At 47.6% G+C, this 16,937-nt stretch overlaps 1 protein-coding gene across 3 annotated transcripts in view; it reads left to right on the top strand.

Annotated features, from left to right (window-relative positions):
* The window catches only part of AGPAT4 (1-acylglycerol-3-phosphate O-acyltransferase 4), a 128,206-nt gene that overhangs the window by 32,628 nt on the left and 78,641 nt on the right, over positions 1-16,937 (top strand). For all 3 annotated transcript variants that reach the window (XM_086708280.1, XM_086708279.1, XM_086708281.1), the window contains exon 2: positions 4,134-4,398. In XM_086708280.1, coding sequence (XP_086564406.1) covers positions 4,221-4,398 — 178 coding nt within the window. In that variant the 5' untranslated portion in view covers positions 4,134-4,220. The remainder of the gene's footprint in view (positions 1-4,133; positions 4,399-16,937) is intronic.

Below are 16,937 nucleotides of genomic sequence, written 5' to 3'. Positions count from 1 at the left end.
TCAGGTGATGGGTCAGACTCTACCTTCTGAAAAATTCAAATAATGTATACAGGTTGGGTTTTCTGGCATTTTTCCCTGTTCTCTACGATTTCTCTTTAAAATGTCTTCATGTTTCAGGGGCACCTGGGTGGCTCAGGCAGTTAAGCGGACGACTCTAGATTTCGGCTCAGGTCATGATCTCACAGTTCTTGACATTGAGCCCCAGGTTGGGCTCTGTGCTGAGTGTGGAGTCTGCTTGGGATTCTCTGTCTCCCACTCTCTCCTTCTCTCTCCCTCTCTCTCTCCCTCCCTCTCTGCCCCTCCCCCACTCGCACTCACCCTCTCTCTGTCTCTCAAAATAAATAAATCAAACTTAAAAAAAAATGTTTTCTTGTTCCGGCAATTCCTCCTACATGTTACCTGCATTCCCTGGGTTGTGACTGGTCTGGGCTTCAATATCTGGCAAGACCCCTGCTCCTGTCAGCACAGCCAGCTTGTGTGCCAAGCCCCAGTCATGTCACCTCTCCCCTCTGTCCCCTCCTCAAAGATGACCTGGGCTGGACTTACCATCGTGAACACGATGGAAGGGGCTGTACCTCACAAGCCTGGAGTCAGCTCTCGGGGCCTGTGGGTGAGTGCCAGGGAGGGGCCCACGGACTGGGTTAAAGGCCACTTGGGAGCCCCTGATGTGCCGTCCACACTCTGCCCTGTGCAAGAATCCCAACCAGACCATGGCAGCATCTCGTTTGGGCTTTCAGGCACATAGGTTCTTCATCATTGCTCTTGATGATAAGAAATATCTTCGCTCACAGCAATATGACAGAGAAGCAGCTTCATGGTTATTTGTTGATTTACAAACTCCATAAATTACTTGTTCTGACAGTCTGTGAAATAAAATTCTTTGTCATTTCCTTGCTTCGTATAAGCTGCTGAAGTGAATTTGCTGGAAAGTTTCTTCCCCTAACATTCTAGGTAGTCACGCATCTGAAAGGGAAGTAGGCAAAGTATTTTTAACTGCTTTCACCACTGGTCAGATATTTCTATCATCTCTCCTCAGTAGGGCACCGAATTGGCTGATGACCACATTCAAAAAAAGCTGTTCCTTATTCAGTATGGGTACGGTGGCCCCCCAAACTTCCATCTGGAATAAACTTAAGACACACAACACATATTTACCCAACAGATACCTCCTTAAATGATGTAGCCTTGTGTCTCTTTATTACTAATCAGCTCTGAGACTAAGTCAGTCAAATTGTTTAACAAACTCATGGCACCTGCCAGCCTTGTTCTTCTTCAGGCGGTTCCTTGGCTAGTCTTTTATTTTGCTCTTGCCTATAAATTTGAGAATCGGTTTAGCTTAAAAAAGAAAGAAAGAAAGAAAGAAAAACAATAGTCTTCTTGGAATTTTGATCCCTCTTTACAGATAGAGAAACTGAGATCCAGAAGGGTTACTTTACCTGAAGGCACATGACCAGTAAGAGGTACAGCAGAGGTTCAAACCCAGACAGTTGGACCCAAGCCCACGCTCGGCCACCACACTAGTCTAGGAAGAGAATTTGAGGAAGTGTGTGCAAAACCAAAGCAACCAAGGCCCGCCTGCCTGTGATTCCCCCTTAAACATCACCAGTATTACATAGACTCCTGCTTCGTGCGGTACTAGCGAAGGTTTTACTTGAGGGCATGGTGGTCCCTGGTCTTTTACAAGGGAAAAAAATCTTCCGTGTTCTTTGTAATGTCCTACTATTGACTGGAAATCGAGGAAGGCAGCATTTCATTCCCTGCGTTTCCAAAGTCCATTATCTTCCTTTTCTTAGTGTTAAGTCAGCATAGCAAAGGATTTGCAAAATACTTCACACGTACTAGATCGTAGAGACCTAGGGAAGAATCCTACTTCTTTTGGCCAGATTGTCTGGAAGCTTTTAGTGGCTCATCTAGGGACAGTGAATAAAGCGCATGAATATTCAACATCGTCCTGTAACTGCTGCCACACTGTAAACCAATGTACATCACTCCTCTTTATGTGGCTCCTAAAAGTCAAGTGCATTGAAAGGGGGCTGCCAGCTTAATGCCTACTCATTAGAGAGAGACTGAGTGTGTTGGAACCAAGTGTGTCTTTGACAACCTGGAGATGTTTGTGGGAAAAGCCACCTGGGAAAGGTCAGAGACGTGATGCATCAATCAGTCCCCGCAGACCCTTGGCTTTGTGCCAGAGAGCAGGGCTTCTGGGGGGGTCGGGTGTCTCAGCTGACTCCAGAGAAATCAGGCCCAACGTTACTTTCCACTTCCCCCTACCAGAAACATATGGAAACCAGGCAGGAGTACCGTGTACCTTCCAGATCATCTAAGCAAGTGTAAATGTTCTAGAGGAACACACCTTATGTCTGTCCTGCTGCCCCGGCCATCTTCAAAACCAGTCTGGGTGACCAGAAGCAAGTCCCATTCCCCACTCTGAATATAGCTTGTGATTTTGAACTCCACTGAAGGCTGCACTCGTTTTTGCCTTTGGGGTCATCTCTGAGCTGCTCCGCAGAGCCCAAGAGAGCTCCCCAGCTCCCCCCTGGGAACAAAGCAGCCCAGGCAGGTGCACAAGAAAGAACTTGGAGATAAGACAGAGACCTATGATTAGTTATGGGCTGTGACAACCTTAGGCAAATCACCCAACCTGTGAGTCATCTCAGTTTCTTATTCTGAAGAATGGGATAATAATAATACTCTTCTCATTAGATTCATGGGAAGCTTAAAATGATATAATAGATGTGAAACTATTATGTAGATTTTTTGGTGTTATTAACAAAGACTGATCTCTCCATTATTACTGTTGGAGGGTTTATGCTAAGTTTGGGCTGCTTCTAGAGAAGTTTGCAGTGAGATCCTGCTTCCAGGAGAACCAGGCTGCTGTGCGTGACTGCCTCAGCTTCCTTCCTTTTGCCATCAGAGTATTTGAAACTCCTGCCTTCACACTTGCCCTCAAAGGCTTGTTTTGCCACACTGTAAAGTCATATCATTATTCCATTTTGGGGTCGGAGACTGATTACCAGGCCGTGAGTCTGGCTGCTATTTGAGTTTCTTTCTGATTTTAGAACTGTGTGTGTGTGTGTGTGTGTGTGTGTGTGTGTGTGTCAGGGGTGTGGTGGGGGTGGTTCTCTTGCCTTCATACTTGGTCATTTGTGTTTACTGATATTTCAAAGCCCATTCCTTGTCTACCTTCATTAAATCATTCCACATTTTTTTTTAATTAAGCTCCCCGAGGGGCGCCTGGGTGGCTCAGCCAGTTAAGTGTCCGACTTCAGCTCAGGTCATGATCTTGTGGTTCATGAGTTCAAGCCCCACGTTGGGCTCTGTGCTGGCAGTGCGGAGCCTGCTTGGGATTCTCTCTCTCCCTCTCTCTCTGCCCCGCCCCTGCTTGTGCACTCCCTCTCTCTCAATATAAGTAAATAAACTTTGTAAAAAAAATTAAGCTCCAGCTATGTGCCGATGACTGCTCCAGTCACTGGAGAGAAAATGATGATCTTCAGGAGAACCGTGTACTTGGGAGCAGTGACGGTGCAGTGGGGGAAGGGGTAAGAGCAGAGGGTGTCCTCCAGGGATACACTGGGACAGGTGCTTTGGCAGGCAGAGGCCACCCCAGGGGTATCCCTAACGTCACGCGGGCCAGCTTGCCAGAAGGGACGTTGGAGCAGGCAGGATCTGGAGGAAGAGAAGTGGGCGGGGGAGGGTGTTCAGGCAGAGGTGGCAGCAGGAGGGGACACCGGAAACTCAGCCTCTGCTGTGATCACCAAAGACAGGAGCTCGCACAGCAGCTGAGCTGCAGGACTCGAGCCAGCTCGGCCACCTGTGAACCTGGCAGCCGTAGAAGCTGTGGAACCGCGGCCGGGCTGCTTACCCTCCCAGGACCTCGGTCCCCTCCTCTGTGCTAACAGTCCCAGCCTCACGGGGTGTTAGGGCAATGAAAGGAACTATTACTTTTAAAGGGCTGAAACCCGGCCTGACATAAGTAAGCGCCACGTGACTGCCGAATAAAAAGAAACCAACTCGTGTACAAAGTGTTTCATTGTAAGAGTCTATTTTAAGAGGGTTTTCTTCCCCCCCCCCCCCCCCGACTCTAAAAGCACGTCTTATATTTTTGTAACGTGTAACACTGGTTTGTGTTCTAGACACTTTCCTGGGTGGCGGACCTTGGTTCCCTCTGGAAATATTCTCCTGCGAGTATTTATTTGTCTGAATCAACGCAACCCCGCGCCATGGACCTCCTCGGGTTGCTGAAGTCTCAGTTCCTGTGCCACCTCGTCTTCTGTTACGTATTTATCGCCTCGGGGCTAATAATCAACACCGTTCAGCTCTTCACCCTCCTTCTCTGGCCAATTAACAAGCAGCTCTTCAGGAGGATCAACTGCAGACTGTCCTACTGCGTCTCCAGCCGTAAGAGTCTCGTTTATTCTGTTTGTATCCTCACCGCTGCGGGGTGTCGGAGACAGGGCTGGGAGCGGCTCCCTGGGCTTGCCCGGCGGCCCAAGCTGCTTTTGGTTCTTTTGTGTCCGTTCCTTTGTTTTAGGTTGGGAATGTCTGCTTTGTCCTCACTCTTCAAAAGCTAATTTTTGACCGAGTGATGCCAGTAGCCCACGGTGCAGCTCAACAGGCGCAGAACGGTAGCCTCTGGAAAGTAAATCTACATTCTGTCTGTGTTTTCATTTTCCTCCTCAGCGGCCACCAGTGTTAACGATTTCTTAGTTGCCCTTATGGAAATGGCATTATTTTGTGTACTGAGATCTTTATGGATTTATGGCTCTGATGTGTGTATGCAGGTGGGTCTGTGTGCATATGTTTGGATACATAATGTTTTTAACAGCGAAATGGCAATGTAACGTATTGTTCTTTTGCCCTGCATCTTTAACTTTTTATTTTGAGATAATTGTAGACGTACCTGGGGTTGTGAGAAATGACACAGAGAGCTCCCCTATACCCTCCAGGCAGTTTTCCCTAGTGAGAAATAACTTCTTGCATAACTACAGTATAACATCCCAACAAGAAAACCAACAGTGACACAATCCACCAGCCTTATTTAGATTTCTCCGGTTTTATGGACACTCATTTGTGTGTTTGTGTGTCTGTGTTTGATTATACTCAGCTATTTTAAACGTGACTAATTCCACTGGCCCGAATTTCAAAATTGAAGTGAAAAGAAGTAAATCAGAATATTGGGAGTGCCTGGAGATGAGTTTTGTTGTTGATTGACCTTAAACCTGTACCTATTCTCAAGAGTACGGAAGGCAGTGTATCATTACCAATTATACATATGGGTGTGAATATATTTAAAAATATGAGCTCTTTCACATCAGGCAATTTAAAAATCTCAGCTATGTTAGATGCACCGAGTCCAAAATTATTGGCATCTTCCTAAAACCCTTTAAATGAAGCAATTAAATGTGAATTTGAATCCAGACAATACAAGCTGCTTACAATTATCCAAATGGATTACTCCTGATCCAATCAGTTATTAATTTAAACCTCAACATACCGACTTGTGACAAGAAAATGATAGAAACATCCTTATCCGTGATTTCTTTCACCAACTCAGAACTTACAAATCTCTCTGATACTATTTCTGATAGGGTGTCAGTGCTAGACCCCTAAGTCTTTTATTAGTGTGTTTTATATAAATATGTCTTGAAGATATTTATAACATCCCAAAGGCAAGCTATAACTGCAAAAAAAAAAAAAAAAAAAAAGAGAGTCTTGAAGCCATTTGTCTATGGCATATTGGATGCGGTACCCGATGCCCCAGTACATAATGCAAGTCTCCGTGTCATACATTTTACTGTCACGTTGGTCTGTGGTACTTAGGGAATGACTCTTCAGAGCACGGTGGCCGTAGTAAGAGATGTCTGAGCTGAATTGTAGCTGTTTGAGGAGAGAAGAGTTTGCATAGTCAAGAGAAGGCGATCACTGTCTGAGACATACCTTATGATTTTAAGGTAAAATTTTAACTCCGGTAATTGGCATCTCTTTAAACAAAACTCAAATTTAACAAAGCAACGCTGATTGCGCTCTTCATCGAAACCTGTATTTATGTGATGCGCACACGCCTGTGAGATACCAACATCTGTCAGTTTGCAAGCTGAAACCATGCCTGTTGGCACCATCACAACCCCAACCAAGTGTCAAGCACGTGGTTCGGAATTGGGTTTCTCATTTGGAGTCAAGAAGAAAGAGGTAGAATTCGGGAGGTGAGTTCCCAAGAGTACTCGATTTTGCTTGTAGTAGGTGGGGAAGACACCCAAGGCTATGGCAGGATAAGGTCCAATTCTTCCGAGGGTGCTTTAGCCCACTTGTTTCTGGTGGAAATTAAGATGGGGGACAAATTCAGAAAGCAAGTGCATTTTTGCCCATCACAAATTGATGGAGTGATTTTAGAATAATTCCAAGTGGAAGTCAGGAACTAACCATCCAAGACAACTAGCATTTTCCCCACACAGAGTGTGATGGACAGTCTCACTACAAGGCCTGGGAGTACATCCATCCACGGTGTCCCAGAGGAAAGCTTCTGCAGGCTCTGGACTGAGGGCAGATTCCTCACCCCTGCTGCCCTGGCATGTGTTACACGGCAAAGCTACTCTCCTTCTCTTTCTCCTTTCACTTGTTCTAGCTGGTAGATATCCTTATTCCCTGAGTGCTTCACAACCACAACAGAGGACGTGTAACACACAGACCGTGGGCCGTTGAAGGTCACGGGCTACGGTCCGTGGGTTCCTCGGCAGCTTGGAGTAGGAGACGGTCAGGTTCCTTCTGTTGGCTTCACCCTCCTCCTCTTCTCTCCAAGTTGAGATGAAAACTGTCTGTGGGGTTTGATTGTGCCTTCTGGCGTATGAATCAGTCCGAAGCTTAGAAAATCGGCAGCAGCCATCCCTGGCCACTGATATTTGAAGAAAAAAGGCAGAATAGATTGTCTCCTGGAGACTCAGGCCCCCTCCCGCACCCTGTTCACTTTACCAACAGGGCTGTGTCATCATCCCTTTTTCTTTAAATGTTTGTTAAGAGCTTGGTGTTGTGCCAGGTAAATCCGAAGTAATCCGCGGCCCTGGTGTGGGGAAACGCACGTGCCAAAGGCCACACGGATGTGAATGACAAGTAGAGATGAAATGCAGCAAAGACAGCGTGGTTACTGGCAAGACACACGGTGCAGAGAATTTCAGTCTAGTGGCCAGGACTGACATCATGAATAACAGTTTGAAGGCATGTTTAATCTAGATGGCTGGGTTTGGGAGGGTTGTTGTATCTCACTTGCCCCTAGATTTGCCCGCACGAAAGGCTAAGACAGGCAGGCCACTGAGTGGGGACGGGCAGGGTGGAGTCAGCTTCTGCAAGGAGAGAAGCAGGAAGAAAGTGACAAGATGCGAGGCAAGGCGTGGAATTGAATTACCTTTCCATTGCACAGGATGTGCCTTTTAATATCCAGGGAAAGGTAGCCAAGATTGGCTGGCTTGTTTTTCTTCCCTTCTGACACTGCAGGTTTAAAAACAACCACAACAACAACAAAAAAACCCCCAAAGATTAAAAGAACCTGTTAATGGCAGAGTTTTTAAGAGGGGGTAGGGCAGGGGAGGACTACAGATGACTTAATGTTTCAGCAAGGGAAGGACTCTTGGTGAGCCCAAAGCAAAATGGAGACACCCCTGTTCCCTCTCCCCCACCCCGCACCCCCCCAGCCCCGGGGCCTCGCTGCCAAATTCTCTGCTGCTCTTCACTGGCCCTGTGCAGTTGCAATGCCATTTAGTTCCTCTGAACTGAGGCGCCCACGGTCACGATGCCTGCCTGACGCACAGCTCCAGGGCCAAGGCCGCATGGTGGCGAGGGGGCAGCCAGCATCTACGGTGCCAAGATGTACAAGAGAACGTCCTGCCTTCCTGCTTACAGCCTGACTCTTCACTTCTCCCACGGTGGCACTTAACTCCTTGGATAGGTAACTCCAAAACACGAACTCACATTTGAAGAAAAGGAATGGGGTGGAATTGACCAAGATTCCAAGATTTTTCTAGTTAAGGGTTTAGATTTTTGTTTTTGCCCTTGGGAAGATGTTCCCTCCTGTCTTTACCACCCCTGCTGCTCCCCTGACCTGGTTGATGGCCACCTAATCAGTAGTAGGCAGTGGTTGAGCATGACGAGAGAAGCGAGCTTCCGGTCACCACCTACATGTGTCCTGCCTTGGAACAGACGCTAGTTTTCCTGCTGTAATAATAATACACATTGGCAATGGACTCTGGGGTGTGTACGTCACTTCGGAGTTGTGACCTGAGGAGAGGGCTTGGAAGTCTGGTGAGCTTGGCAGAAGTCAGTCTGTGATCCTCTCTGGAAGGATCAGGGCTCAGGAACTTTTCGGAACAGCCTCAACAAAGGCACGCGCACGCAGGCAGGGTGGAAGCTCTGAGACGCCCACGAAACTGTGTGTCCCCGAGGCATTCGATTCCGGGGATGCGTGTGAATCAAAGACCATGGGGAGAGAGAGGTAGCCCCATCCTCCTGAGACAGAGACCAGATTCTTCCCCCAGCCAGCACGCGTCATGGGTGCGAGAGTGATCCAGCAAAGAAGGGGCCGCTGTAACCTTTTCCGACATGACCTTGGGAGAAACGATATGTCCTGTGAACCTGGCAGCTGGCTGATCCATGTCTCTCTCCCCAGCCTGGTTGAGGGCAGGGCTGAGTTTCTCATTTCAGTCCAAACTGATTTCTCACTCTTCAGTCCTGGAGAGGTTTGACCCCTTCACTTGCCACAGTGAAGGGATGTCAGAGAGGCTCTTTGTCAGATAATCCCAAAGCTCCTAGTCTTGACCCTGCACACGCTGTCTTGGCTCCTGCTGAAATGTGGGTCTGGGGGGGACCTGCCAGTACCTCCGCTGGGAGCCACGACCCGAAACCTGGGTGTTGTCATCACAGGTCTCCGGCTGCATCCTTAGCGGGTGCCAGGTGGTGAGCACCTCCCCGGAGGGCACAGATGCCGGGCTGTAGATGGACAGAGGCAGAAAAGCCTACAGTTGGCGCTCTCTCCTTTGCTACAGCTCTGTGATCGGATGGTGGCTTCGATGAGTGGTCAGTGAAGGGATTCTGAGGACTCATGATAGGTGCCTCAGCGCTGCCCCTATGGAATACCATTCTAGAAGGCAAAGTCTAGCTCCCTGAGGGACCCTCAGCTCTCTATGGGGACCCCTTCCTCTCTGCGCTCTGTCACCCGCTGGCACCCTTTGCGTCCCCTGAAGTGCATTGGTCTGCCCACCCCCAGCTTTACCGAGCAAACGCTGCTGGCTTCACCTGGAGTCACCCTCTGATGGCTTGACTTGGGAGATTCCTCAACGTCCACGGTGATGTTGAACGAGTGCTTTCAGGAACCGGCAAAGAGCATCCTCCTCCTCCTAATCCCCCCTTCTAAGGAGTATACCTCTGTGTCGACCCAGACGATGACAGCAGAATCCAAAGACAAGATCCATGACATGAGAAGGATCAAGCAACAGAGATCCTATGCTACGTAGCGTTTTGGTTTTTTTTTCTGGTGATATATTCAACAAGTATTGAGCACCTATCATGTGCTGGGCACTGTGGTCCCGGGGACATAGTGGTGAGATAGGAAGCTCTGCCCCCAGGGAGCTTCCAGTCTGGTCTTCTAAAGGTCTCATCATAACATCTTACAAAGGCATCTTTAATGCGTCCTGCCTGCCACATGCCACAGCCGTCATTGTTCCCGGGCCCAAACCTTCCCGTTTGTCCCAGGATTGGGCGAAGCAGACCTCCTCCATTTTCTCCTCACTTAGTAAGGCCTCTTGGATAGCACAAACAGAAAACCATACCAGGTTAGCAAGTTAGCATTCCTACAGGAATATAGCCGAAGCGATCCAGAAATTGACTGAGGTTAGATCTCATTTAAAATTCCTTACAGAGCAAAAGAACTTGAGTGTCTGAATTTAAACGATGCCAGAATGATGCACAGGAGAGAAGTAAGGGCATAAGGGCATGCTGGCACGTGTAGGGTGAGCGGGACAAACCTCAGGTCTGCCCCTTTATTCTGCGGACTTCTGCCCAGCTAATAGGACAAGAGCACCTATTGTTCTAACACTGCTCTGAGTCCTTAGGCACAGAGAGGTTAAGCAGTTTGCCCAGGGTAACCCAGGAAGCGGAGAAACCGTGATTGTATCCAGGAAGCCTCAGCACAGAACTTCTCTGCCGGGCTACCAGTGTGGCCTTGGGGCTGAGGACCAGGCTTCTGGGCTGAGGCCAAATGTCCAAGTGGCGACTGTAGTACATGACGTTCCACAGGGCCGTGGAAAAAGGAACTGGGAAATCATAATGGGTAGTTATTTTCATTTCTAATCATTGCTTTCACTGCGGTCTGTGTGTTGACTGTGTATTCGGCAATTAGGCATCATGCTAAAACTTTTATATCCTTTACCTTGTTTGAGGCTATAATCCCTCTTTTGAGGGATTTTGAGGCAATCCCCCATTTTGTGGCTCAGTTAACTGAGGCTCCGAGAGGTCAGGTGACTTGTCTAAGGTCAGACAGTTAGTAAGTAGGAGAGCTGAGGTCCCAAAATGCATTTTTTTCTACCATATTTTGAAACAAACATAGATGGTGTGTGATAAGACTTCTTATTTTAACACCCATGGCTAATGTCAAACAAACATCTGCTAAGATCCACCCTGGGCATGTTAATTCACAGTCTTGGCCCCAGGTGACCCTACAGGATGCCTGTCCCTGCTCAGCAGGTGCTCTGGTCGGTTGCCCTGAGAGAGATCCAGTCTCATGAGGAAGGCATGAGGACACAAGCCATTGTGGCAGCATGACAGAAAAGCTAAGGTGGAGGAACTCAGGGAACAGAGGAAGGGACAGCCCATTCCGTGAGAGGGTAGAGTCGTGTTCTACTGAAACATGTCACTAGCCAGGTGTTATGGAATGAGGAGGATTTGCAGTGTGTTAGCAAGAAGAGGAAGGATGGTCTGGCCTGAGGAAAAGGCATATTTTAGCGTCTCCAAGGGACAAATGGGTTTCTTCAGGCCGTCGGCCATCAAAAGGAGGGGGTCCTACCAAATCCCATCAAGAACCTTCCTGTGTCAGGAGACTGGAGCCAGCTGCAGCCCCCTAGGCCAGGAGGACAGCAAAGACACGTGTGCAGAGTGGACTCGAAGCTCCTGGTCTCCTAGATGAACCCCAAGTGTTTGTCCTCGGGAATTCCAAGCGTTATGAACATCAGTTTACGTCAGGATTTATTTCTGTTTTGCTCTAAGCAGCATTGTTCAAAATGTGCCTTGAGAAACTGTTAATTTGGTTTCTTCTTCTTTTTTTTTTTTTTTTTGAAAAATCTGTTCACACATAATCTTTTATAGAAAGATACCCAGCTGGGTCTTTATTTCTTTGAAACATCTTATACCCTAAGTATAATATTAAGTAAAAATAGCGTGATGCAAAACTGTACAATATAATACCAACCTCATAAATATAGACTGGACACAAATTCATCAGAGTGCCATTTTTAGGAATTATAATTAGAAATTTTTTTAATTGCCTTTGTATTTTCCGAATGTCTTCTATCTCATACGTGGAGCATGTCTTCTAAAGTGAAAGAAACCAAAACAAAATAAAAACCCAAACACCAAGAAGAACTAAATAGAGAGTGGCTTATGGAAGGCAGTCAAGGGGGGGAAATATTAAGTGAGCCCTTTGTGTGGTAAGGCTGGGTATAGGCTGGGTGTGGCGAAAGTCACGGAGACCTGGGTGACGATTTTCGGGCCTTACCTTCCCGGGATCGCATACAGCACGGTGAACCCCATCACAAATACTGCAGTGATTCAGTAGAAAGGAAGTGAGAGGGACATGTGGCCCCAGAGCCACGTGTTCAGGTTATGGGTTGAGCTGCATCCGCCTCCCCAGAGGCTGCGAAGTCCTAACCACCCGTGACTGTGAATGTGGCTTCATTAAGAAACAGGGTCTTTGTCGATCATCGAATTAGGAAGCGTTCAGTGGAGTGGACCCTAAGCCACTAGCACTGTGTCCTTATAAAAAGGGACAATTGGGACACCGTGACAGATGTGCACTGAGCAAACACGGGGAGACACATGGGGAGACCCGAGGCGGGAGAGGCCTGGAGCAGATTCTCTCCAGCAGCTTCAGTGACAACCAACCTGCCTACACCTTGATGTGGGGCTTGTGGCCTCCAGAACTGGCACAGTATTTCTGGTTTTGAGCGCCTCGGTTGGGGATAGTTTGTTATAGCGGCCCCAGCAAACCAGCACACTTTCCTTTTCTAAGTCCTTTTCCTTCCACTGTGGCTGTGAAACACAAAGTAAAGCCCAATCCATGGGCACCAGTAAGTGTGGACACTGTGTTTATTTCACCTTCTTCCCCCTCGCCTGGCTTCCGCCCACCCTGGCTTGTTTTACTGGAAGCACAAGAAACAGGTCACGCAGCTAGCCTTGTCCTCGCTTGTGGACCAAGCCAAGGACTCCCTTAAAGTCAGGGATCTCGGTGAAGTGGGGCTGGTGACACGGCACGCGGACGGCGACGCACTGGCCCGGAGGAGGCAGTCCGGCTCGGGTCCAGCCACGATTGGCATGTGGATCTTCCAGTGGATAGAGATGGCTTGCATGCTTCTTTCATTCTTTACTTCTTGTATTTCCAACTGGCGTTTATTTTTATCACTTTAAGTACACTATTCAAGTCCAGATCTGCTTTGGCTAACCACCAAAAGCAATCTGCCTGGGAAAAATAGAATTAAATGGTTCTTCAACCCTGCAGAAAGGTCTCAGAAGTGTCAAGGAAAGGGAATCGCGTACATATAATGCAATACTTGAGTCTGTCTGAGTAATAACCTCTCTGCCATAAAGGAGGTAACGAATCTTTTCTTCCCCTACTTGCCTTGCATAAAGAAGTCATAGCAGATGAAGCAATCTCAGCGAGGCAGTCTGTTCTGGCCTCCATGTGCCTGGATTTTGTATTCTCAAGTATCAAGGACGACGTCTGCCCAGCTTCGTTCAGATACGATGTCGTCTCTTCGTGGTCAGTGTTACACTCCGTGCACCTCCCGACGAGACCGTTTGCGCAGAACTGGCCTTTTTACTTTGCTGACCTTTATCACGCACAGCTTGTTACAAAATTAGTTCTTTGTACCGCCACCTTTTTGGGGTTTTTTTCGGGGCGAAGAGGTATTGGGGTTGAGATCTAACGACAGAAGTATGTTACTAGCTCAGTCCCCTCAAGAAATAGCTCAGCCCCGTGCTTCGTGTTCCTGGCGATTGCAAGCACATTAAATAGCCAACTGGTCATATCTTTTGTAACTGATTCAGTGAAAGGAGCATGTTAAGTGACACCGGACTTGTAAAAAAGTTTTTAAAGAGCAATGTAACTGTAGAGCATATGCCACGTTCAACTTGAGTCACATCCGTTTCCGTATCTTAAATATATGTGTGTGTGTGCATATATGTTTCACACACAGTAGAGGGATATATATTATATATAATATATAGAATCCTTTGTATAAGAAATTACTTTACACTTTATTTTTTTTTAGTTTATTTTGAGAGAGAGAGAGAGAGACAGCATGAGTGGGGGAGGGGTAGAGAGAGAGGGAGAGAGAGAAACTCAAGCAGGCTCCACATTGTCAGCAGAATCTGATGCGGGGTTCGAACTCACGAAACTGCTAGACCATGACCTGAGCCAAAACCAAGAGTCAGATGTGCTTAACCAACCGAGCCACCCAGCTGCCCCTGGAAATTATATGTTAGATAGGGAGACTGAGTGCTCCAAATTTCAAATAGGGGTAGTAAAAAGACAGCAAAATTAGGAATACTTATGTGATATTGAATTGTATGAGCAGATGCTTGACTTGGAGCAAGGTGTCTTAGCTGTTGATGTGGTTTATAAATAAATTAATTCTCAGCCAAGGTTGACATTTGTTTTTGCAAGCATTAAGTTTCACTTGTGACTTAAGTTACAACTTTCAAATTAGGTTATAAGTTGGACTTGGGTGTCTCATAACTTCAGAAGACGATGGGGTGTGGGTGTTCCCCAGGAGGTAAACAAGAGAAGCCATTAGGGTATAGAAAGAAATTTCTGTTTCTAATTTATGTTTCTTTGATCATATACACACGGATAAGATAAAAGACATTTAAAATATTTTATATAAAACATCAATTGTTTTATACATAACAATTTGCATGTGCTAATAGTGCATATTTAATTTCTTTTGCTGAACCAATCAAAAGCATTTGGAGACCACTGCCTTAGCGTGTGGATTTGGGTACGAGCATACTGACGATAGAATTTAAGTGACACAGAGTTTGAGGCAAGGAAGAAACAGGCTTCATAGACGTGAGTTCCAGAGAAACGGAAAGACTAATGGCAAAAAGTATTTCCCTGTTTTCCTCTATTTCAGTTTATCTTGGGTCCAGATGGGAGACGAGGCATTTTCAAACAGTTTGAGGCATCCTTTCTCAGGCTTTTTCCCGGGTCTTCAGAAAGGAGGGGAGCTATCAGATTAAAAGTATTCCCTCGCCTCCGCATTTTGTTTTGGAGAAAAATAATGATTTTTTCGGTGTTTTATCATAATGTTTTAAAATACGTAGTTGGCCACTGCCCATCTCAGTGTGTCCATCCCGTGGGAGGCATGGAGTAGAGTGGGTCTTCTCTCTCATTCTCGGGCTGCCTTCGCGGTCCCCATGCAGCTGTTTCGGGGTGGATTTATTTGGATGTCTTGTGTCTAGGGCTGTGGGGCAGGGGTGGGGGATGTCCTGCTCTGGTGTTCCCGGAAGGAGACTGCCGTTGGAGCCTGGCGTCCTGGTTTCCTGTGCACTGGCCTAACCAGCTTGGTGACTGGGCCTTGTTTTTCCATGCGCAAAATGAGGGAAATAAAATTTAACACGCTATAAAAATGTAAGGTGAAGGTATTCTTGCTGTTACTATGCACTTAGTCAGCAGGTGTGGGCCAGATGGGCTTGAGTATGCCCTACGAGGAGCTCTGGGAACCTGGATGGGGGAGGAGGGAGTGGTTGGGAAGGTGGAGGAACCTGGGAAGGGAGACCGGCCTGGGAGGCGCCATAGCTGTGTCAATACTAGCAGGACATTATGTGGAGAAGGGACTACCGATGTAGCCCATAGCCTGGGAAGGAAGGAGACGGGCATGCGGAAGAAGCCACCCAGACACATCTGTAATGGCGGAGACTGGGGGCAGCAAGGCGGTTTAGGAAACGGGGAGCCCATCCCCTGGACTCTGAGGAGACCGGGAGACCTTCCTTTGCGGGGAATGTGTTACAGGGCCTTCTTCAAACCACCTGTCTGCGTGGAAAACTTCCAAATCCCTTCGACGACCTTCCGAATCCCTTCCAACATTAAGAATCTGAGTCAGGAACGTTCATGGGGAAACAGGGCTGCAGGGTGCCTGCCACATCCTGGGTGCTGAGGAGAGAGTGTTGGAGGCTTTCTGCTGAGGTAACCCTCAGAGCTCAACAAACGATTACAAGAATACGGGGACTTGCTTCAGAAGAAGTAGGCGTGGGACAGATGAAGAGATGACTGAGGTATAAGTCATGTTTCCCTGCTAAGGGAGGGAGAGGCTGGCATGGCCTCCATTAGATGGGCAGAGGGAGGCACTTAACAAATTATGTTTAAGACGATAGAATCAAATACTTTTGGTAAGAAAAATAACGTTTTGAACTGGCCAGAAGGTTAGAAAGGAGAGGCCTCCTTTGGTGACTGCTTCGCCTAACCATGGCTCCAGGAGCCAGGTGATGGGCGTGGGGGAGGGGAGGGTTCCCACATCAATAGGGCCCTCCCCCCACCTGCCTCTTCCTTCCCTGTGGGTTCCATTCATTCCGGTGGAGGGTCTTGAGGGCGACCAGCCTTCCGGGTTTGCCTCCAAGGGGCAGGATCCCCAGGATGTGGGATTTCCAGCTTTACCATCCCGACAGCCCCAGGTAAACTGACAAGTTCATCTCCTTAACTTGGGTTCAGGCACAGCCACCCAGGCCTAAACCCATCTCCAGAACTAAGGAAACAAGCTAATGTTCACTGTCTGCTCCTTGTGGGTGACCTTGGGCCAAGGACAAGAAATATTATGGTTGTGTGCACGCCCACGCATTAATTTTTTACTGAACCTGCCTTTTATCATATGAATTCGCCGCTTTTCATTTCAAAAGGAGTATCTTTTGACAGACACTCTAACGTGACATTTTATTTTGAACGTCCTGACGGCTAATCATCTGGGTTTTGTAAACATGGCCTTCACGTGTATTGCTTTATAAAGGAGCTGTGTAAATTCAACAGTGATTTTTTTTCTTTTAATGTGAGGTTTTTGTTTAGAGGGCGACTATGCCTGGCTGACATTGCCTTGGAGGTCATTGTCATGCTATTCTCATAACTGTTTCGGCCAAGGCTGGACTAGTTCCTGGCTGAGATGTGCAAGTGGAAAAAATCTTCCACGTCATTGCATCAAAATAATGTGTGAGGTGCTTACGATTATTTTCTTGGACTAAAAGAGGGGATTACCACATTCAAGGAATAAGGTGATGCCTTCCAGCCAAGGTCCTGGCTGGTGTGCAGTGAAGGCCAGTGGTTAGTATGTGACTCAGCACCTGAAGTCTTAATTTGGCAACTCTGACTCAGTCCCGCCATTTGGGAAGCCCATGCGGGCTCCTACCCTCAAACCATGACTCAAAAGATGAGTCCCTCTCTTTCCTAGGATTCCCGGTGCTTGTCTCTGCCTTGACCTCCCTCATTGCTGTAGGGAATGTGAACTTCCTGGGGGCAGTGAGGCTTGATTGTCCATCCTCCCCGTGGGGCCGGCAGCCAGCACCCTCCTGTCACAGAGCAAGAGCGCTCTCTGTGAAGGTCATGTGGATAAGCCAGGGGACGCCCCACCCCAGTCCTAGAGTGAGCCACTGTGCACAGGGACCACCCCGCTTGACCCTGAAGGCATTTTTTTTTTCAA

The sequence above is a fragment of the Puma concolor genome, chromosome B2 (genome assembly GCF_028749965.1).
Source record: "Puma concolor isolate L17-30 chromosome B2, mPumCon1.1.hap2, whole genome shotgun sequence".
Taxonomy (NCBI): domain Eukaryota; kingdom Metazoa; phylum Chordata; class Mammalia; order Carnivora; family Felidae; genus Puma; species Puma concolor.
Note: the sequence above shows the minus strand (reverse complement) of the source record. Positions and strands in the feature narration are given on the sequence as shown.